Source organism: Heliconius melpomene, chromosome 13, assembly GCF_056956725.1.
Source record: "Heliconius melpomene rosina isolate 202511_hmr_F chromosome 13, ASM5695672v1, whole genome shotgun sequence".
NCBI lineage: Eukaryota > Metazoa > Arthropoda > Insecta > Lepidoptera > Nymphalidae > Heliconius > Heliconius melpomene.
In genome coordinates, this window is record NC_140401.1 from 1,122,493 (window position 1) to 1,146,954 (window position 24,462).

The 24,462-nt window shown below is 36.8% G+C and overlaps 2 protein-coding genes across 4 annotated transcripts in view; both read left to right on the forward strand.

Annotated features, from left to right (window-relative positions):
• LOC146532390 (netrin receptor UNC5C-like) overlaps positions 1-2,771 on the forward strand; it is a 106,200-nt gene extending 103,429 nt beyond the window's left edge. For all 3 annotated transcript variants that reach the window (XM_085196094.1, XM_085196093.1, XM_085196095.1), the window contains one exon: positions 121-2,771. In XM_085196094.1, the coding sequence (XP_085052220.1) occupies positions 121-1,286 (1,166 nt within the window). In that variant the 3' untranslated portion in view covers positions 1,287-2,771. The remainder of the gene's footprint in view (positions 1-120) is intronic.
• A 5,673-nt stretch (positions 2,772-8,444) lies between these two features.
• Positions 8,445-14,003, forward strand: LOC146532393 (uncharacterized). The gene has a single exon (XM_085196201.1). The coding sequence runs from the start codon at positions 8,445-8,447 to the stop codon at positions 14,001-14,003; it is 5,559 nt and encodes a 1,852-aa protein (XP_085052327.1).
• The last annotated feature ends 10,459 nt before the right edge of the window (positions 14,004-24,462 follow it).

Sequence of the window (24,462 nt, forward strand, 5' to 3'; positions counted from 1 at the left end):
CTATTAACCGTCTATGTAATTACAATGTGAAAACGAAACGAGTAATTTATGCAATATAATATCCAGCAAGCCTTGGGGCGGATCACCATACATTTTGTTGAAATAATTTTTTGCCCGCAGGTATCACGCAGCTGAGCCCAGTAGTTAAATGCGGTCCGCCGCGTCTCCAGCTTAACAAGTCGGTTATACTTCAAATACCACACTGCGCTAGTCTCAAGCATGGTTTCTGGAACCTCGCTTTGTACGCGATCGATCATAACACGGCGAAGACGGACACTCAGCCGCAATGGAAGAAAGTTGTGAGCCTCGGTCAGGAAACTATAAACACGGCGGTTTTCACGCAATTGGACAGTGACAAAATATTCCTCGTTACTGACATGCTATCCACATTTGTTCTTGTCGGTGAAAGCTTTAACGGGAAAGCGGTTAAGACACTCCAATTAGCTGTTTACGCACCTGCGTCGCTAAGTGATAACTGTTCCGAATATACTATACGGTTGTATGTATTTGAGGATACGCCGTGTGCCCCATATTACTGTCAAGAACAGGAGAAGAAATTGGGTGGTGTTTTGTTGGAGCGCCCGAAGACGCTCTTGTTCCAAGATGGCGGTTCAAATTTATGCCTGAACTTGGAACACTTAAGTCCTGGATGGAAAACTAAACCTGGTGTAGCGTACCAGGAAATTCCTTTTAACCACGTATGGGGATCTAACTACAACGCATTACATTGTAGTTTCACCTTAGATAGGACTTACGACTGCGACAACATAGACTTTAGTATCTCCGCGTGTCAGAGAACTAATCCGTCATACAAACAGACATTCCGAATATCGGTAGACGAGTTACGAAGCCGTTCACCGCGGGGTCGTTCTCCAAGAGAATCGCAACGAAGTTTTAACATAACGGAAAACCTCCTCGAGTCCAGAATGTGTCGGAGTGACGACGGCAGCGACACTAAACGCAACGTAACAGTCAACGAGACCGGTGTAAACGAGTGCGCCGAGAGTACGTTCAAATTGAGCGTGAGGGTTAAGAGGCAGCTTTGCGCCATACTGGATCCTCCAAACGCCCGCGGTAACGACTGGCGCGCGTTGGCGGCGAGGCTGGGAGTGGATCGTTATACGACGTGGTTCGCCACAAAGAGCTCGCCCACAGAAGCTATTCTAGAGTTGTGGGAGTGCAGGGAGCGCGGGCCCGGCGCCACCGCCGCGCTCGCCGCCGCTCTGCGCCAAATGGAGAGACACGACGCCGCCGACTTGCTGCACGGACGACCCTCCTGGTTATGAATTCCTAAATAACTAGTGCTGCCACTTTATAATCCCTAAAATAACTGGAAAATTACTTAAAGTTTATACAGATATAAAATAAAAAAATAAATTGCTACATGATAAAATTAAAAATTTATTGAATTGTAATTTTTTTTCTAGTGGCAACACTATTCACGAATGAATGTTAAATACAGTGTATTACGTATGTACGTTTGTTAGTAAGTATACATATATAATAAAGTGTAGGGTAAATGTTATTTAGAATGAATAGTTTTTGTAGGCGATCGGCCTAATTTGTAAAATCGTGTTAGCTTATTTTTTAAAGCTATATCTATCTATGCTGTAGATAAGCGAAGATAAATTATATAGTAGCAATAATAGTGCCTAATTAATGTCTTATAAAGAATATTCAACGTATTGAAGTTGAATCACAGTTGTTTTGTTATTTTTATAATGTATTTGTATGAGTGTTCGTTGTATCGAAAATTTATAGCTTCACGTTTTTTTTTTTCATTTTGTTCATATTTCTTAATAAAAATGGCTTAGAAAGTGCCAAATTAATGTATTTTTGGCGGTAATCCACTTTATCACCGAGCTTTTCAGCTATATTTCTATTTATATTTTTCCTATTCATCTTGACTACGACACAATTTATATTATAAATACTTTTCTGTTCACGATTATTTGACAGATGAAGATTGAGATACAAAAATTTTAAACTTATATATTATTGTCCTTTCTTCTATTAAACTTTTGTCTATATATCGTTCACTAAATAGTCACTGCCCACAAATATCCTAGCCAAAAGAAAATGTTAAGACCGAGACACTTTGTATCGTTTTTAGTAAATTAGCTTTTTCACATGATTAACACTAAGGATTTTGAATATCTTCTCACATAGCAGTAAAATCTTAGAAAATTTTGAATAATTTAAATGTTATGAACCAATGTAATATGTTTTCAAATCATGTTAATTTTTTACTATAAATTATATTAAGATAACAACCCGGTAGATATTCAAATATATTTCATCAAAAATTTTATAACGTTCTTTTTTTCAAAAATAATGTCACGATGATAAACATGTGAATATTTTCTATGTCACATCAAAAACATGCAAATATAATAAATAAATTATTTATTGCATTGGATATGACAACTTGTACTCAAGACTAGGCTAAGAGCCTATAAATGGAACAATAGCTAAAAATATATTTGACAGTCCACCAGAATTGTAAAAAATCTATAATTTTGGCTAAAACCATTTTATATCTAAATATATAATATAACCTTAACATATGTATATAATGTTATAGATTGTAAATACCTGTATCGCATTTTAAACGTAGTACTGCAGAATCTTTTAGAAGGAGGAAAACCATGATTTTGTACGTAAAATTGTCACCACTGTAGACTATATATATTTTTGTTAACGTGATGACTATTAAATAAATGGATCTGTGATAATTAAAATAATATGAAATAAATTATGTTTAACTGTGCGGTTTTTCTTTTATTTGTAAAATATTCTTCTTATATCTTTTGTTATTTTTATAAAAAAAAGTATTTGTTCCTTACCACAGACATTTATATTTTTGAGACATTATTTATTTAGTGGCGGAATGGGACTCTAACCTACAGCCGCAGCAGTTGCATTTACAATTAACTAGTCGCTTTGCCGCCTCGCTAAAACGGGATAAAAAATAATTGTACTTTTGTAATAATAATCTTATATTTTTAAGAACTTATTATGCAGGAGTGTGAGATTACGGCGAAAAATTCAAATTATGAATAGAAAAAATATTTATTCTTTTAAAATTATTATTCATATTATTTACTTTCCACTCTCAATGACAATACTAAACGTAAAATATTTTTCCATAGCATTAACATAACCAATTATCCGTCTACAAACGGTCGTCCAGAAAGCTTCTCCAGTATACAATAAAAGCACAAGAATCAAGCGTACAGTTCAAAAAGCTTGTCAACATAGCTGAGCTTCGAGTTAAAGCTCATAGTCTATGGGGTCGACAGGCGTGGAAATTACTAAATCGACCATGACGACACTCATATAGGGACGTGCCTATTATAGTATTTAGTTGAGTTTTTTTAAGGTTACGTTTTGAAACGATGTTATTATAGTTGGTTACTTAGAAAAAAATATTTTTTTTTTTATTACTTCAGGGAAAATATTCCTCCCCGAAAAATCATGCAGAAATAGGAGAGCTCGACAGCTTCCGTTGCTTATTGTCTACAGTTTTTTAATTGTTTTCTGAGACGCGGGTGATGCCGCAAGTATAACCTAATTATTTAAATATTCCTTGTACCTATATCATTTAGATCTGATATATCGTACAAATCCAAAATATATTCTTAATTTTGAAGTATTTACCGTCATTTTATTTCATTAAAAACGACAAATTTTATATCAAACAAGGTTTAACAACAAAAAAATACCTAACTATTGAGCTAAAATATGTAGATACGTCATTTTAAAAATATTATCTCTTTTTCATGTTAAAAATAGTTATAAAGTAAATTTTAAGCTGCCACAATTTATGTCCGCATAATAAATATTGTTACGGGCGCTATCCCGATCGTACCTTATTATTTTCGGGCGTTTCAACGTAGCTGCACCTGTCGTGCTCACAGACCCGTGAAAATATTGATATTAAGAACTTTATATTATTAATTACATTCATTAAAATAAAATGTGTTATCGAATTGGTTTTTAGCTAAAGGTCTGATAGTTGTTTTCTTTAGTGATAAAAAATCTTAATCTTATTTTTTTCCCCGTGCAACTAAACCATCTAGGTCCAATGTCCATTTATCGTCCAATTCGTCGATATTCGACACATTGCGTGTTGAGTGGCGAAACTTAATGTCACACATTGCGATGTTGCCAGAGCGACGAAATGAAAATATTAATTATTTAAAATTCGACGGAAAGTGGGAAACGGAGTGTCTTGACATTCATTTTCCAGGTTCCCTCTGCCTACCCTGCCATGTAATCATCGCGTCTACAGTCAGATACCACTGCGCCACGACGGTGTCAAGCAGACCGTTTTAAAACTATTCAAACAAACAAACCGTTTGTATTATAATGCAAATAGTCGAGAGCAGGTGTCGCTCTGTTATTTCACACGTCACGGCAATGACTAATGACTAATTGACCCTTTTCCGCTTAACGACTAACAATAGTTGGATTTTTAGTTGATTTTAGGCGTCATCAAAATCTATTGTGCAACAGAATGAAATAAAATATTCTAAAATAACTAACTATTTGAGTTCAGATAATAAATTAGAAATCATATTACAATATTGAGCCCTAGCTCAGGGGCACATACGCGCGACAGTAAATGCGGGTTGTGGGTTCGATTCCCAATCAAAGATATGAAACATTTAATCGCATCGAAAAGGCAAAGCGCATCAGCGCAAATCATGGGCAAACAGACAAATACTAAATATACTACTAAAATAAATAAATAAATTAAAAAAAAATTGCCAAAACAAATATAAAAAAACAGCCGAATTGATAACCTCCTCCTTCCTGAAGTCGGTTATAAAAATAGCTCACTTCATTACCTTTATTATCTAGCATCAGGCTATTACCTCACAAAATAAATACAAGCTAATATAAAGGAGGAAACGAAACCTAATATCAATTATCTAACATGACATATTCCAGCATAATATCCGTTTTCCATTCACTAAATGGTCTTTTTGTCAACATACGAGTATCAACCCTTCGAATACATAGAACCACTATGCCTTATTTTGTGTGGCTTCTTCCAAGACGCCCTACAAAGGGACTAAAATGTCGGCTAATCAATCGCAAGGCCTGGCCTTATCGGCGACAATGGTTCAGAAGGGTAATTCATCAACGGAAGGTCAGGAGGGACTTCCTGAGCCCTTTTTGTTAGTGGCAAATTAATTACGGTGTCAATTTCGTAGGCCCATGTAACCTTTTGTCATTTTCTGTGGGTAAAGATGTTATGTTTATATGGTTATATGTAGAGTGATTTTAATAGAATTAAGTTGAAGAAATATATTAAAGTGTCATAATCATTAAGAATCATAGAAAGCAATAAAGATATAAGATAGGAGATAAGAAATTAGAAAATTAATATCTAACTCACTGCTTGTATAATTTATATGACAAAGAAAAAAGGAAAAAACAGAAGAAACTTTTATTCTTAAGATTTCAAAAACATTTATAAGTTTATTTAATTTTATTATATTTATTAATTTTAGACCAATAACTCCTCTGATATGAGCCTGCAACAGGTTTATCTTCATTTCAGTCTCTGAAGATAATGCTTCAGTTTCGAGACGCAGGTGCTTACTACTATCTGAATCGTGCACAATAGCTTCCATCACTGATTTTGTCACTAATTTGTTCTTCTAGATGGCCATCGAGTACTGATTCAAAATCGATATTGTCATTGAAGCATTTTTTATGCTAAAAAACGCTTCATTTTTTATGCTAAAATAATTTTATAAAATTATGTAATTATATACGAACAAGACATCCAATATCACGATATAAGTTAAAGGTCAAAATTACTTTTAACTTTTTGTAGATAGTATATTTTATGGACAGGACAGGCGTAGAGAATCTAATTATAAATTATGCTGTACTAACTCTACGCTCAGTATTATTGAACCCGGAGAAAAACATTATTAAAGTTATGAACTACGTAGGATTCAAAGTTTGTTCTTTGAAAACATATTTTAGCTTTCCAGCGAACTGAGATACATTTTCAAACAAATTTAAAAAATAAAATAAATCTTTGATATTTAAAAAATGCATATTTACTTGATACCTTATATAAAACATGTAACTAAGTTAATTATGTATGTTATGGCAACTTTTGTCGAAAAACTACTAGCGCTACACTGGGTAATGTATGAACTGTAATTAAAGAGTCGACATGATTTTTTAAAGAATCTGTTTATATAACTTCACTTTTTTATGCAAATAACAAGCAGGGAGCTCCGAGAGTCACTCTGATAAATCAAAGTCAAATCTCGCCGTTGGAAATGAGAGACAGAATTCGTTCTACATGTGTTCGCGACAACCGACGCGCATCATCGGCTGTGAACTCGTCACAACATGTTAGAGACTGTTTAGTTTGGCAAAAAGTGACGTCATACCACTCTCGTAATTTGAATGTTATTATTAGTGTCTTTTCTAAATTAATAGTGTTTTTTCCTTTGTAAATAAGTAATTACATTAAATAATAAATATAAATAGATTTGGGTTCCGTTTTAGATAATAATTTTCGACTTTATATCTTATTTGTATAGTTGTACTATGATTTGCCGCATTAATCGCTTTTTATATAATAGTAACTTCCGTATAGTAAATTTTATTATTAATTATTGTTTGTCATAGTTTTCTGTAACAAAATAACAGATTTGTATATTCCTAATGTGTGTAATTAATTTTAGAGAGAATTTTCATTGTAAAAACTCATGTAAAATTCGTCATCGTAACAGCATTTTTCGTAATTTAATAATAGATAATACTTAAATAGTATAATGTTTTATACATAGATAGATAGATATTTTTATGTTCTTTTAATATGTATAAATTGTAAAAACATCCGATTTTTAGTTATTAAAATATAAATGTAAATGTGTGATATTCATAGTAAAAATATTGTTGTAAATAAAGATAAAACGGCTCGGTGGCTCGCGGCTCTCGTTACCGTTTAGCTCCGCGCAACGGAGGTGCGCGTCGGGCGAGACAGAGACAGTCGGCAATCAACGGTGAGCACAACAGGAAGAAGATAGAATCGGAACAAGACACGAATAGAGCCGACAGTCACCGACCGTTATACAGTGATCAACATCTTGTTTCAATATCCTGTTTCAACATCCTGTTTCAGTATCTTGTTTCAATGTATAGCAAGAACGTCTCGCAAGAACGTCTCACAAGAAGGACTCACAAGAACGTCTCACAAGAAGGACTCCCAAGAACGTCTCACAAGAACGTCTCACAAGAACGTCTCACAAGAACGTCTCACAAGAAGGACTCACAAGAACGTCTCACAAGAACGACTCACAAGAACGTCTCACAAGAAGGACTCCCAAGAACGTCTCACAAGAACGTCTCACAAGAACGTCTCACAAGAACGACTCACAAGAACGTCTCACAAGAACGACTCACAAGAACGTCTTGGGGTCTCAGCATACTCCGTGTTCCCATGATCTGGAACCTATAGTGTGCAGGGCGTCAGCGGCTCATTCACTTGAGTTCCGCCCGTCCGGTACAACGTGCTGGTCCTTCGAGCCGGATCTGGGGACTCCTCACCGAAGCTGAAGCATCATCCGTCATCGTGCAAGTTATCGCAGTGCTCCGTCGCGCAAGTGCTCCGTCGCGCAGTACTCTATCGCGCAGTGTTTTCCGTCGCGCTCGCAAACGCATTCGCCGTCGCGTTTCGCATCCGTATCGACTGTCGCGCTCGCAACTGCGCTGACGTCACATATCCCGTCACGTCGTGAGTGTTTTGTGCATCCGCCTTCGTGAGTCTTCGTAAGTGCTCCATCGCGTAGTGCTCTCCGTCGCGCCGTGCTCCATCGCGCAGTATATTCCGTATTGACTGTCGCGCTCGCAACTGTGCTGAAGTCGCCTTACTCGCCTGTAGTCTTCGTGAGTGTTCGTGCATCAGCCTCTGACATCCGCCTTCGAGTGTTATCGTGAGTCTTCGTGAGTGTTCGTGCATCAGCCTCTGACATCCGCCTTCGAGTGTTATCGTGAGTGTTCGAGAACCTTCGTGCATCCGCCTTCGAGTATTATCGTACTACATCGCGCAGTGCTCTCCGTCGCGCAGTGTTCTCCGTCACATAGCGCTCTCCGCTGCGCTCTCCGCCGCCTCCGTTGGCGTCCGCATTGACTGTCGTGCTCGCTACTGCGCTGACATCTATCGCGCCGTAAGTCACGTCGTGAGTGTTCGTGCATCCGCCTTCGAGTATTATCGTAAGTCTTCGTGAGTGTTCGTGCATCATCCTCCGACATCCGCCTTCGTGTGTCGTCGTTCGTCTCCGAGAATCTTCGTGCTTCCGCCTTCGAGTGTCGTCGTTCGTCTCCGAGAATCTTCGTGCATCCGCCTTCGAGTATTATCGTTTCGTCTTGGTGAGTTTTACCAATTATCGTAGGTTTTTACTAAGATGCCTATCACAAGATCAAGAGGTCGATCCGAGGGATTGAGATATGAAGCCGACCCTTCATCTAGTCACACAGAGGTGACACACCCGCCTACGAATACACAAGAGGATTCCGAAATAGAAAAGAACTTAATAGTACCAAGTGACGAAAAGGAAGACTCAAGAATTATTTCAATTAACAAGGAGGAACAATTTGAAGGCACACAAATAAAGTCGACAACTTCGAAACGTGCAAACTCGAAGAAGTCTACGAAATCCAGACGTAGAGCAAGAAATGCTCGTGAAGAAATACTTCGCATCAAGCTTGAACTCGCGCAAATAGCTCTGGAAGATGCTGAATCAGATAGTTCAGAATCCCAGGAAGATAATATATCGAAAACCGACTACGTTAGCTCCTGGATTGAAGATAATGCACAAATCGTACAAAAATCACTTACACCATGTGCAGATGTTCCGAGGCAACCACATCCAGTGCCGTCATGCTATAGAATGCCTCAACATCCGAATATCGGCAACAATTCCGAAAATCAACAAGCAATACAGAGAGATTCAACAAAGGAAATAGAGGAGCTAAAAAAGGAAATAGAAAATTTGAAGAAAAGATGCGAAAAAGCCGAAACCGCTCCTACATCGTTGTGTATGAAAACAGAGGTACCTAAACCTACAATGTTACCTCCATCATCGTCATACAATTTTCCCGTCGCGTCCAAAGTCATCATGGATCTTCCTACATATAGTGGAGTGTTAAATGAATGGCTATCATACAGGGCCATATATGAAAACACTAAGGGATACTTCAATGAAGTTGAAAATACAGCCAGAATTCGAAGAAGCCTAACTGGAAAAGCATTGGAAGTCGTCGACACACAACTCATAGCTCATTCAAAACCGGATGCCATCATAGAAGAGCTTGAAATGAATTTCGGTCGTCCAGATGCAATCGCATATAGTGAATATGACAAGCTTCGATCTCTACCTCGTTGTGCTGACAATCCAAAGGAGATACATGCATTCGCCAGTAAGGTAAGAAGCAGTGTCAATCTGTTTCGCGCCCTCGATTTACACAACTTTATCACTGCGCCAGATATAACGAGGGCCCTTCGTGAAAAGCTACCATCGTCGTTATGTACCAGGTGGTACGAGGAACAAGCATCTATATTCAAACCAGACCTGACGCACTTCAGCGAGTTTCTCACCAAACAAGCAGCATGTCGCACACCTTATTCAACAGAGATCCCGCACTCAGAGCCTACTCGTCGTGTGATACATAGAACGCACAATACTACCGAAGAAAGGAAAACTAATAGATTTCATGGAATGGTGAAAAGTACGTGCAAAATTTGTAACAAAGAAGGTCATCACAGTATTAGCTGCAAGAAATTTCAAGATGCCAACTCAGATAAAAGATGGGAACTCGCCAAAGAACACCGACTGTGCTTCAGATGCCTGCGGTTCCGACAATCAGGACATTCCTGTAAACCACAGAAGTGCAATATTAAGGGATGCATCGGTACTCATCATCGATTACTACACTATGATAAAAAGGAGAAACCAGAAATTCGAAATCAACAAGAAGAAAAGGAAACCGTGGCCAACGCATGGGTACCGTCAAAGGCGCATGCTTATCTTAAAATCATACCAGTCAGAGTTCATGGACCGGCGGGAGAAACCTCCGCATACGCTCTATTAGACGACGGATCAACTGTATCTCTCATAGATGAAGCTTTGGCAAAGGAAGTCGGTGCTGAGGGACGGCTGGATCCTTTAAAGATGGAAGCAATCGGGGATATAGTTATTGAAACGCCGGGATCAAGGCGTGTTACCGTGACACTTGCTAATTCACAGAAAAAGAAGATTAGCTTTACAGCTCGTACCGTTCCGCATCTTAATCTTTCCCCGCAAACAATTCGTGAAGAAGACTTAGCTGCCTGCGATCATCTAATAGATTTGAAGAACCAGCTCACCTACGACTCAGCCACGCCTAAAATTCTAATTGGTCAAGACAATTGGAATTTACTACTCGCCGAAGATGTCCGTATAGGACCGAAGAACCAACCAATCGCTTCACTCACGTCGCTCGGGTGGGTGCTACATGGTGCGCACAATAGGACATTGGGTCAGAAAATCCATTTCGTCAATCAAGTTACTGCTATTGAAGATAGAATGGATGAACAACTGAGAGATTACTTTGCCTTGGAATCTCTTATCATTAATCCGCGTCGGCCAGACTCTGATCCAGAAATAAAGGCTGAAAACATTTTGAAGAAACACACACACCGTTTACAAGATGGGCATGTTGAAACCACACTTTTATGGAAATCAGAGAACAGCATCATGGTTAATAATTATGAGTCGGCGCTGAAGAGGCTCATATCAATAGAGAGAAAAATTGATCGTGATCCTGAACTGAAAAGGAGATACACCGAACAAATGGAATCACTCGTCCAGAAGGGCTACGCTGAGGTGGCACCTAAAAGTATCTCTCCAGGCAGAACATGGTACCTGCCACACTTCGACGTGCAAAACCCGGCTAAACCAGAGAAGCTTCGCATTGTTCACGACGCCGCTGCTAAAACCAAAGGTATGTCACTAAACGATTTCCTCTTGACTGGACCAGACCTTCTTCAATCGCTTCCTGGAGTCATGATGAGATTTCGCCGTCATGCTTTCGCTGTATCAGCCGACATAGCCGAAATGTTTATGCAAGTCAAAGTAAGACCTCAAGATAGGGATGCCCTTCGCTACCTGTGGAGAGGACACCGGCGGGAGGGAACTCCTGAAGAATATCGCATGACGTCGCTTATATTTGGAGCTGCGAGTTCACCATGCACCGCGATATTCGCTAAAGATTGGAACGCAAAAAGGTACATCGACACGCATCCAGAAGCAGTGGAAGCTATCATCCACAACCACTATATGGATGACTACCTAGACAGTTTCCGAAGTATAGAAGAAGCTATAGAAACTTCCAAAAAGGTCCAACATATCCACGGAGAAGCTTGTTTCAAACTCTGCAAGTGGGTTTCAAATATCCCGAAAATAATAAATGAACTTGAAAAACAATCAAATATGACAGAAACTATTAACCTGGGTACCAAAGAAGAAAAGATTTTGGGTTTAATGTGGAGACCGTCAACCGATGAATTACGATTCAATTTAAAACTAGCAAGATTACCGCCCAGTTTATTAAAGAAAACAGCTCCTACGAAGAGAGAAGCTCTGAAGATAGTTATGTCACTCTATGACCCACTTGGTTTCGCTTCACCCGTTACTATTCGTGCTAAACAAATTCTTCAAGAATCTTGGCGAAGAATTATAGATTGGGATCAACATCTGGATGAAGATCTTTCCAAGCAGTGGGCAGAATGGATGCTACACCTTCAGAAATTGAAAAATGTGAGCTTACCTCGATGCTACTCTGGTTATAGTGATGCCACATCTGTACAACTACATATATTCAGCGACGCCAGTGAAACAGCCTACGCAGCAGCTGCCTACTGGAGGGTGGTTGCTCCGGATGGAAAAGTCCAAGTCAACATGATCATGGCTAAAGCGAAAGTAGCCCCGCTCAAGGTTATGTCAATTCCTCGTTTAGAACTACAAGCAGCCGTCATGGGAGTTCGCATAGCAGAAGCTGTCATAAAAGAACATCGTATTGCGCCGGAATGCAAAATCTTTTGGACAGACAGTAAGACAGTTCTGACGTGGATAAGAAATGGAGCCAGGTCTTATAAGCCATTTGTCGCACATAGACTAGCAGCCATTGAAGAATATACCAAAGTTGAAGAATGGCGTTGGGTACCTTCTAAGCTCAATGTCGCCGATATAGCCACCAGAGAAGTACCATCTGATTTTGGAGCTGATCATGAATGGTATCACGGGCCTGCCTTCTTGAAAGAAAATCCGAGTACCTGGCCTATCGAAAAACCGGTCGTGTCAAATAATACTGGTGAAGAACATACTTTTACCGTTAAAGAACTCCAGCTGAAGACAAAATTACGTGAAGCAATTCCTGATCCACAACGCTTCTCAAAATGGGAGCGACTACTTCGTGCCACAGCTAGAGTCTTGCAATTTTTAGATATTTGCAGAAATAAAAAAGAGAAGATCTTTTATAAGCGAACACGTAGAAATATGGAATCAGATCCTACGTGGAACAAACGAAGAGAAACATTGCAAAAGAAATCTACTACTCTACATAGCAAGAAATCTATGGATTCCAACAATTTTCTGATATTGGATTCGAAGTACATTACAAAAGCAGAAAATCTTCTCATCCGAACATCTCAAGAAGAATCTTTCAATGAAGATATCACAGACTTAAGATACAACAGGACTATTGCCAAACAAAGTCGCCTTCATTCATTACCCGTAGAACTCCGAGATGACATTGTCGTTCTTCGCAGCCGTATAGCCGCCGCCGAGGGAATAAAAGACGAAACAAAGAAACCACAAGTCTTAGATGGAGATAACTACATCACACAGTTATATATTGATTGGACCCACCGTTGTCTTCACCACAGCAGCACCGAAATAATAGTAAATGAAGTACGTCAACATTTTTGGGTAATTCGTCTTCGTCCCACCGTGAAAAGGATAGTTCATCAGTGCCTCAAGTGTCGTATTCGCAAGGCACAACCCCCACAGCCTTCTACGGGTGATCATCCTAAATCCCGTCTCGCTCATCATCGAAGACCATTTACATACACCGGCTTAGATTATTTTGGCCCTCTCACAGTAGTCGTCGGCAGACAACGCGTGAAACGTTACGTCGCACTCTTCACGTGTCTTACCACTAGAGCAGTTCACCTGGAAATCGCCGCCAGCCTAAGCGCAGACTCTGCCATACTTGCATTGCGAAGATTCGCTGCACGTCGAGGATGTCCTTCCGAAATTTACTCAGATAATGGTACAAACATGCATGGAGCAGACAAAGAACTTCGAGAAGCATTCAAAGAAGAAGCCAGTCGTCGAGGCATCGCATGGCGTTTCATAACACCATCTGCACCATTCATGGGAGGCGCATGGGAACGTCTTGTTCGCTGCGTGAAAACAGCTCTATACACTATTCTTCGTGAGAGATATCCCCGAGAAGAAATTTTGGCTACATTACTCTGCGAAGTAGAATATACTGTGAATAGTCGTCCCCTCACACATGTTTCTGTAAACAATGACGACGAAGAATCTATAACACCCAATCACTTTTTACTTGGGGGTTCAGCTCGTCTACCTGTACCTGGCACATTTAGTGAGGACGACATCGATAGCAAAAAGCAGTGGAGACGCTCACAGATATTAGCGGACATGTTTTGGAGACGCTGGGTTCGCGAATATCTCCCTGAACTTCAACACCGGCGGGAGCCTCATGGTCGAGGCCCTACTTATGAAATAGGTGACCCGGTACTTATAGCCGACTCACAACTTCCAAGAAATACGTGGCCAAGAGGACGCATAGAAAAAGTATATCCAGGTGCAGATGGACAAGTGCGAATAGTTGAAGTACGCACTAAGGGTGGTCTTCTGAAAAGGCCAACCAAAAAACTCGTTCCGCTTCCAAAGTAAGAAGACGTCGTCGCTCACCGCGGGAAAGATGCAGCATCACATCGAGACCTGATTCTGCACGGCGGGAGAAATGTTCGCGACAACCGACGCGCATCATCGGCTGTGAACTCGTCACAACATGTTAGAGACTGTTTAGTTTGGCAAAAAGTGACGTCATACCACTCTCGTAATTTGAATGTTATTATTAGTGTCTTTTCTAAATTAATAGTGTTTTTTCCTTTGTAAATAAGTAATTACATTAAATAATAAATATAAATAGATTTGGGTTCCGTTTTAGATAATAATTTTCGACTTTATATCTTATTTGTATAGTTGTACTATGATTTGCCGCATTAATCGCTTTTTATATAATAGTAACTTCCGTATAGTAAATTTTATTATTAATTATTGTTTGTCATAGTTTTCTGTAACAAAATAACAGATTTGTATATTCCTAATGTGTGTAATTAATTTTAGAGAGAATTTTCATTGTAAAAACTCATGTAAAATTCGTCATCGTAACAGCATTTTTCGTAATTTAATAATAGATAATACTTAAATAGTATAATGTTTTATACATAGATAGATAGATATTTTTATGTTCTTTTAATATGTATAAATTGTAAAAACATCCGATTTTTAGTTATTAAAATATAAATGTAAATGTGTGATATTCATAGTAAAAATATTGTTGTAAATAAAGATAAAACGGCTCGGTGGCTCGCGGCTCTCGTTACCGTTTAGCTCCGCGCAACGGAGGTGCGCGTCGGGCGAGACAGAGACAGTCGGCAATCAACGGTGAGCACAACAGGAAGAAGATAGAATCGGAACAAGACACGAATAGAGCCGACAGTCACCGACCGTTATACAGTGATCAACATCTTGTTTCAATATCCTGTTTCAACATCCTGTTTCAGTATCTTGTTTCAATGTATAGCAAGAACGTCTCGCAAGAACGTCTCACAAGAAGGACTCACAAGAACCTCTCACAAGAAGGACTCCCAAGAACGTCTCACAAGAACGTCTCACAAGAACGTCTCACAAGAACGTCTCACAAGAAGGACTCACAAGAACGTCTCACAAGAACGACTCACAAGAACGTCTCACAAGAAGGACTCCCAAGAACGTCTCACAAGAACGTCTCACAAGAACGTCTCACAAGAACGACTCACAAGAACGTCTCACAAGAACGACTCACAAGAACGTCTTGGGGTCTCAGCATACTCCGTGTTCCCATGATCTGGAACCTATAGTGTGCAGGGCGTCAGCGGCTCATTCACTTGAGTTCCGCCCGTCCGGTACAACATGCTATATACCCAAACCCATCATCACGTTAAACTCACACGGTTGTGCCACGCCACGACAGCCTCACATATTTTATACAAAAAATAATAATTTAAAATTACTATATTATTATATAAATTATAAATAATGTTATAACGAAAATTTACGCTTACAATTTTGTATACAACCGCTGCAAGATAAACTCAACCACAATTTTAGCATAACCTAATTTTATCATTGTTTGCTAAAATTGTTGGGATAGCTAATTCATTAAAAGCATTAAATATATACATTTAAACAATAATGACACAAAATTATGGTTTCGGTTATGACATTAAACTAAAGTATGTGTAGTAGCGTTTAATTAGTTTGTGTATGCGCTATCGTGGCACATAGTCCTTCTCACATGTGAAAGTTGTTGAGGCCACCGCGGCGCAGGGGCGCAAGCGTGCGACTGTATGCATAACGGTTATGAATTCGATTTCCACTCGGAGAAAAGAAATATTTAATACTGTTAGAGTTTGGAGGAGGTTAACGTTTTTTAAAAAAAAAGCAAACGTATAGGTCCAACTCCCGCTTAAATGAAATATACATACATAAATAGAAAATTTTAGTACAAAATCCCAGCTATTCATTAGAAGTGAAACAATTTCAAAAAGCCAGGCTAATGCAAAGCGAGGTCCAATACCGCCCAAAGGTCCGCGGGTCAATAGAAACGGGAACGATGCTATCAAATGTCGCTTTTGGCTCGGTGGCCGGTCGTGACTTACCTTACACGTTCAGTACTGGCCTTTAGTGATACGCGAAAGAGATTTAGATGTGACTGTTTTTTTTTATCTGTTAAGTAAATTAGAAAAGCCAAATGGTGACGTTGAGGTCTGGTTGCCATGCAATGCCTTCATAATTCGGCGAAAAGTGGGGAAAAGAAGTAGCTTAACGGAAACCGAGTGTTTTAACACTAAGTTCCCAGGTTATCTCTGCCTACCCGTCTATGTGCTCAAGCCAATATAAGAAAAGTATGTTAAAAATCGCCTTTGCCTATACATTGGCACGCAAAACCAAATAGCTTGGACAAAGGAGTGGGCGACGAATGATGCCAGTTAACAATTGTTAATACAAAAATGGTTACCGTTTGTTTTGTTTAATGAGCGAGATTGGTTGAGGGAAATTGATTTTTTGTATGGCATGTATGAGTAGGTGTATATGATAAATAAAAAATGTATGTAAAATTTGTAATCTACTTATATCAAATTATTTCGTTATGAAATTCCTTGGGACGTTTAGAAGGATTTTGCGCTTTGAACCCCACACAAACAAAACGAAATAGTTCTCATACGAATAAGCTTCGTTTATTTATTATTATTATTTTTAGCCAGAGGTAACCTGTAAAAGTAGTGTTAAGACACTCCATTTCTATTAAGACACTTCCGCTTTCCGCCGATTCCCAGAGGCATTGCGTTTTACCTCGTTACTCGAATGATAATCGAACCCACGATCTGTCGTGCTTACAGCGGCATACCGCATTTGCACCATGATTGGGTTACATTTTTTTTATTGTATAAAAATAATAAACAAAAACTAGCTATCACCAAAACAACGCCCTCAAAAAGCACACCAAAAAATCTCAAAAATTCAAACCCACCAATTTATCATGTAATTTTTATCTATAAGATACAAAGCTTACCGTGTATTTACGATCATTCCCGAGATACGATGCTATATAGATAAACACTCAGTTGTACCACACAGCGTGGCATAATCAAACATGCTCTAATGATCGGAAACAGTGATCTCACGTGATAAGATTGGCCACCAGCAGAGATGAGATGGGATGCTGCATTAAGTACTTTTTCTTAACCTCATCTCTTGTCTTTATGGATATAATCATAAAACTATGTATACAATTAAAGAATGAAGTACTTAGACTTGTATACAAACTTAAACGTAGCGAGATGCGAACCCGCAACTCTTAGACGTTTTCGAAAATGCCAAAGGTCAAAGCGGGCTGTAATTACTTACGAAACTAATGAGAGACACTTTAAAAAAAAATAGTCTTGTTATCTTTGTACGTTTTTACTGTACACTGCTCTTAAGTTATCATTATTTTAACAAATAAATAATACTGATGAACTCTTTACTAATGTATTTTTACATTTTATCTCGAAAAGATTATCTGTATAATGCAATGCAATTGCAATAAGACAAAGGCTTGTATTTATTGTTTTAAAATTTAAAATGATTTTTCTTTAATTTTCAGCGCTTAAAGGTAACAAAATATTAAAATATTTTGATATCAGAGTTTGCTTATCTGATTAGAAAAAACATACAATTTATCTTGACTATCCTAGATAAAACACCTACTTGACTACAGGAATAGAAATTGCTGAAACTTCGAAAAATATACAAGAAATGACAAATCTTTAGAAAAAACATTATAAGAAATAGTGGTTCTATATAAACAAAAATAAGGAAAGCAATACAAAAATAACAATAAACATGTACAAAGGCGATTCAATTAGGGCGAGATGAGAAAAAACAGAGCTAAGAAAGCCTTATCGGTGCCTCCACGACCCACGGTTGCGTGAGTCATGCTAGTCGACTAATATATTATACACTAGCGAACCTAACGCGATGTTGCCCGCTTAAAGTTGCTATTTAGTTCAGAAAAAATCAGCTTCACGCTGTATCCCGCACATGGTAGGGTAAGCAGAGAGAACAGAGTGTTAAGACACTCCTTTCCTTCTCCCTCTCGTTCTTTATTGTTTTATTATAACCAATTTTTACATATATTGTAACCTATGTGTTATTGCATGTGAAATCACTCTAGTCTCCACTTACTGCTTATTTTATAGACATTGTATTTTAGGAGGCGCTTCCGTCATCGTGATGGCTTGTTAAGACAAGTTAGATTACATTGAGAAAATGAAAATAAAATATAGATTACTTAGTAATATATTTATTTAGAAATACATATATTTAGACTCCAGCGGCTTCCAAGATGATTCGGGGCCAAAACGCGCGTTCAAATATATGTATACTTACTAAATAAATATTTTTCTTTCCTAACGATGAAATAACAATTTATTTTATTTTATAGAATGATAGGCAGAGATACTATAAAACACATACTTGGAAAACGTAAATACGAAGTGTATGTATATTCGTCCGTTTTCCGACTATTCTAGAGGCATTGCATTTAAAGGGCACCCCCTTTCGATTTGAACTCATAACCACTACAAGCAATACTCTCATATACGTGTATAGCGATAGTAAACGAGAAAATAAGAAGAGAAATACACGTGCTCCCAACATTCGGACTAACGCGTAAAGGAATGTAACAGTAAACTATAACATCCTGTGATCAAATGCTGTACAAATAAATATAACTTTTCATACCTTTCATTTTAACTTCACTTGTAAATGAATTGCTTATATTGTTTCATTTTTGATCTTTTAGTTGGAATTATTAATGTTTTATTATTTTACGAGCCCGGTCGCAACAACGCGTACAAAACGCGTGGAAACGTCTTGGATTCGATTCCCACTAAAGGACATGAAGTTTTTAACATTTTCATTTTCTCGCTCTGGTAAGGCAAAACGGGGCGTTAAGTTCCACCACTCAACACGAAATGCCCCTAGAATTTGGCGGAAAGTGAGGAACGGAAGTGTCTTAATGGGAATTAAGCATTCCCAGGTTCACAGAACACAAAGCTCTCTTTGCCTACCGTGCTATAGGTACGCGGGAAACAAAGTGACCTAAAAAAGACGATATTTCAAAAGTTTTTGATCTGCCGCCCCTTATAGCTAATAACAATTCATTCGTGATATATGAGACTGGTGCCATAATAAGCAAAGAAAGAATATCATAAAACCATAGGTTTTAAGGAATAAACTCCTTTCGACGACAGGTGGATCAGATAAGGTGGGAATCTCTAAAAAAGATTAGGATGGGTCTTCACGTGGGGTATGAGGTAGGCATGAGAATAATTATTAGGTATTTTTGTTCGTTGTTTACTAGATAGACAGACAAAACTTAGAGTCAAGATATCTGTTCTTCATTTTTTGTCCCAAGTGAAACCGTACCTGAGCTAGATTACGAAAATAATGAAAATTAATGATTTTTCTGAGCGGGAATCGAACCCACAACCAGTGTTTACAGTCAGATTATCCTGAACTGTTCATGACTGCCTCTACATTACATAATATTTTATATTATTAAATAATTTATTTAAATTTTAAAATAACAATGTGTAAATGCCCTTACAAGATCAATATTGATAAAAATTTTGACTTTTATTATGACGAGGGTAAAATTGAAGCAGATTTGAGGCCCGGCTTTTTAGTACTGATTAATTTCCTTCTCCAAATTCATTTTAAAGTCTATTTTAATTAGAAATTTTATATTTATAGGTTAAGATTTTTGATTAAGATTTTTTTAATTAAGATTTCGTTTTCTTAATTTCTTAATAGCAAAATTGATTTATTATCCAACAGAATAAGAGTATGTCTTACTATTTTCATTACATCTTTAAGACAGAACTATGACACTGGCAGTAAAGGAATTCAACGCCGCGCTTTGTCTTAGCAAATAGTTTTAATTTAACTATACCATCGAGAGGGGATGCACCACGATGGCATCATCATCATCATCATCAATGTCATCAACAATATAATATCACAATAATAATTGAGATGTAAAATTGAACGGAAACGGTTAATGTTTTGATAGTACATTGATTCAAGTGATACTTGTAGCTGTGAGCTCGTTGAGTAAGTAACGATTCAATTCAAAAGAGGTTGATGTTATTAACTGTATAATAAAATGTATGAATATTTTTTTCTAGCTGGTAGAACCCAGTGTTGTTTATTATCTTATTTTATTTAATGTAATACCTTTTTTTAACTTTTTTTTAGATATTTTTATGTGTTACTTAAACTGGGCTTGGAATTTTGTGTTACTTTACTATTATTTGCTTGAACCCCACAACTATCTCGCGAATAATGAGACTTTTTGAGACGGTTCCTCAATATTGTTTTTTTTTATATTATAATCAATCACTATAGTAATACAATTTTTTCTCAACGATTTCTTATGATATTTACACGTAAAAATATCGTCTGTAAGCCAATTTTACAGATTTTTTTTACGCACTGTGTAGACTATTCTGTCCTATTAATATAGATAATAGGACAGAAAAGTATAAAAAATTATAGATACAGATTAAATCCATACAAATTTAACTAAAGTGTTATATTTTCCAAACCATATATCTAATTACTTCCTGAAACAAATCTTATATCTTTTAGCTCTAGTAGCTCTAAATAACGATATTTACTTTATCACTAAATTGGCTCACCTTGGCTGTATAGTTTATCTAAATACTTAATTGCGCGTGGGCAGCCGACACTGCCATCTTCCCTAACAATGAGTATTTATCGAAGTCTTGGAATAAAGGTGTGGACTGAAATGTAGCGAAAGAAGAAATATATATCCATACCTATATTATAAATTCGAAAGTAACTCTGTCTGTCTGTCTGTCTGTCTTTTACGCAATCAGGGCCAAACCGCTAATTTAATTGTAATAAAATACTCATATAGAGATACTTGAGGGTCCCGGGATGAACATAGGATACTTTTTTTTCTCATATTTGTAATATTTTCGATATATACCAATATATTAAAATAAATAATTTGACAAGCAATTTATTCCGCCATGTTAATAACAATCGTCGATACGCGTTGCTAAGCAACGGCTTGCACAGTTTGTTGTTTTAAGAAAACGTCACCCAAAGTGAGTTTGCTTAATGCATACATGGCGCGCGCCGATATAGATTTGTATACATTAACAAAAATTAGATGATTTCTATAATGTGATATTCATCCTTATGAAAATAAATATAATAGTCACTTTTAACATTTCATCGAGATGGAAATTATAGTTTACTGTATAACATTCTAATAAATAATTAAGATGTCACTGATTCCAAATGACCTAGCCTACGTGCGCCATAGTATGACCGACGCGAACGGGCAGATGACTTTGATGATTTTGTAAATTTTTATATATTTTCGAATTACTATTATTTTTTATGTAATTATTTGCTGCTTATAATTAATTTATCTCAGTTCGGTGATTTATACCGATGTTATACACTTAAAATATCGTAATTTTAATCATTTGGGATTTTATTTAATATTGTTTGCAAAAATTAATAATTATTTAATATAGAAAAATGTTTAGTACGCGCGCACGGCAAACTTTAGGTACTTTTTGTAATATTAAGAATTTCTTTTAGTTACTTTTACTTCTTTTGTTTGTTTATTTCGGTTACTCAGATATTTGTTCTAATAATACATCTCCACTTATTATTATTTTTTAACTTATTTTAGTTATTTAGGCTTATATTTTCGCGGGCGTAGCCGCGTCCGGGCCCACTAGTAAAAAATATAAAGACTAGTTGCGTTGAGGTCGTCGCGGCACAGGTGCAGGCAAGGTGTGATGTAACGCAACGGTTGTGGGTTCGAAAAACTAATTCATTGCCCCAAGTTGGAATCTAACCTACAGTCGTTGCGTTTATAGTCTCACGCTTATGGCACTGTGCCACGACTGTCTCTATCAATTTTTAAATTAAAAAAAAATCTAATATAATAAAATAAACTTAGTTGACTTGAATATTGCTGAGCTTTAGGATAATAAATTAGTGCATATTAAAGATTTTTTTTCAACGTTTATTTCATTTAAAAAAAAAGAAAACAAACATGCTACTTAAAGACATTCGAAAAAATCTTTATTTTCATGGATTTTTATAATTCAACCAAAAACACTACATATTAAGAAAATTTATAAAATTATATTTTCAAACTTAAATCGCTGTTATTAGATACCCAACTTTAACCTAATCAGGGCAAACAAGGCTTTAACTGCAAACAAATCGGTTTAAGCATTTAATGAGGTCTTTATTTCATCACCAGGCAATGACTGTGCTATTATTACTATATATGTGCACCTAATACAAACTTTAAGTTATGAATATTTATTTCATGTTTTTTTTTTTTCACAGAATAGGCAAAGTTTCCTACTTTTAGCCTAATTTTCGAGATTTGCGTGTGTAATAACGTAACTAAACTACGCAAAGCGACGAAATTGTAATCATTACTTAAGTCCGAGGGGATTTGGATCAATTTATATTTAACAATTATTTTTACAAACGAAAAGTATAGAGATAAATAAAATAAAATAAAATGAATCAATCAAAAATTAACTCAATTAATATGAAGCTGTTATTTAAATCAATATTGCAGATATCATCTAGAACAAGTTAATTGGCAATTTATGCTATTAGAATTTCATAATCAATTTCAGTAGTGGCACTTCAACAATTTAAATTTCAACACCAAAATATTGTAGAATAATTTAATGAAGTTATTATCTGAAATCAAATTGCTGACAATATCGTCGTAGCGACACAACGGCAACGGCTGCACGTAAGCGCAACAGTTGTAGGTTCTATTCTCACTCGAGGGTATGCATTATTTTCATTTGCTTACTCTGGTTAGATATCGAAAACACAAAAGTACAGTTTACATTGTCCCATCCCGTCATCCGCCATTATAGTTGTTTCAAAAAAGATCGTGCTCTCGGAAACAATCTTGAAAGCTTAAAAATTTCACAGCTCTTTTTGTGTATATTTATAGACAATACTGAGGTTTTTCATGTTTTATTACTTAAAATAAATTATGATATATATAAATATGTAATTGTATTTATAAAAGTGTTTGTAACTGTAAAGTTACCTATAATATTATAATTGACCGTAAATACTGCTACCTGCAATAGTGGATGCTGATTGGATCTACTTTAAGTTTAACTAGTAGTTAATTTCCATAGCCTTACTTAGTAACTTAGAAATTATATTTTAATATGCAAGAGGAATAAAGAGGCCGGCGGCGTGACACACTAGGACAGCATTTGACTGTAATCAAGACAGTTATACAGTTCGATTCCCACTCTAGGAATATATTTAAAAAAGTTTAATTTACATTGCACTGGTAATCAAAGTGCAGTGTTGAGTTCTGCCACTCAACACGCAATACCTCCAGAATTCGGCGGAAAGTGGTGAATAGCGGTATCTTAAAGGAAAGCTAGTGTTCTAGTAAGTACTAGGTTCCCACCCTGATATGAGAGGGATACAAGCATAAAAAACGTACAATCCGCTTTGTCTCGTAACCAGAGCGAGAAAAAATATGAAATATTTCATTTTGTCTAATGGGAATCGAACTCACAAGTCCCAACGCAAGCTTATAGTTTTCACTGACTAAAATCACTCTAATCTCTACTTTGTCCAACAAAAGAGAAAAAATGATTTTATTTTAATTTCATATATATTCTCAAATCGATTTGAATCAATGACCGTTGCACACTCAAATACTTTTCAACTGTGCCACAATACCCTTTAACTATTGAATACGAGTAAATGAAAAATGGACACGGATTAATTAGTTTTTATCGAATAAGCGTCGCCAGCGTCCATGACGGGATATGATAAAATTTTCGTGTCATCGAAGCATAAATTGCTTTTGCCAGAATTTATTATATTATAATTTTTATAAAATAATATTAAGTTAAATAAATAGATTTATAGTGTTGGATATGATATGTTTAAACCACCAATTTCATATATTAGTATCGACATTTAATAATTTAATTTTAGTTTTTTTCACGCTGTATGCCGCACATAGCAGGTTATGAGGAAAGAACCTGATAATATAGTTTCACTGTGAGAACAACCATTGAGACAATTTTGTTCCCCACTCTGCTGAATTCCGGAGAGACTGCGTTGAGTGGAGGCTTTGTCTCTATAAGAGAGCGAGGAAATGAAAATATCCAATATTTTATTTCCTCGAGTGAGAATCGAACCCACAGACTGTCATGTTTATTGTCCCACGGTTGTGCTCATATACCACGACTGGCCTCGTTACTTAGTGGACCTACTTTAGACTTTAAGTTCGTTGATTTAAAATTTTCACGTGGATGGTAGTTTTTTTAGGTCATGTAGCATAGTAGAGTCAAATAAATTAAGGGAATGTCATTCCCTTTACTAGTTACTTTTCATTCACTATAAACAATGCCATAGGGAAAATTCGTATTCAATTAATATAAATATTACACTATAAATAATTTGAATTTTGATATTT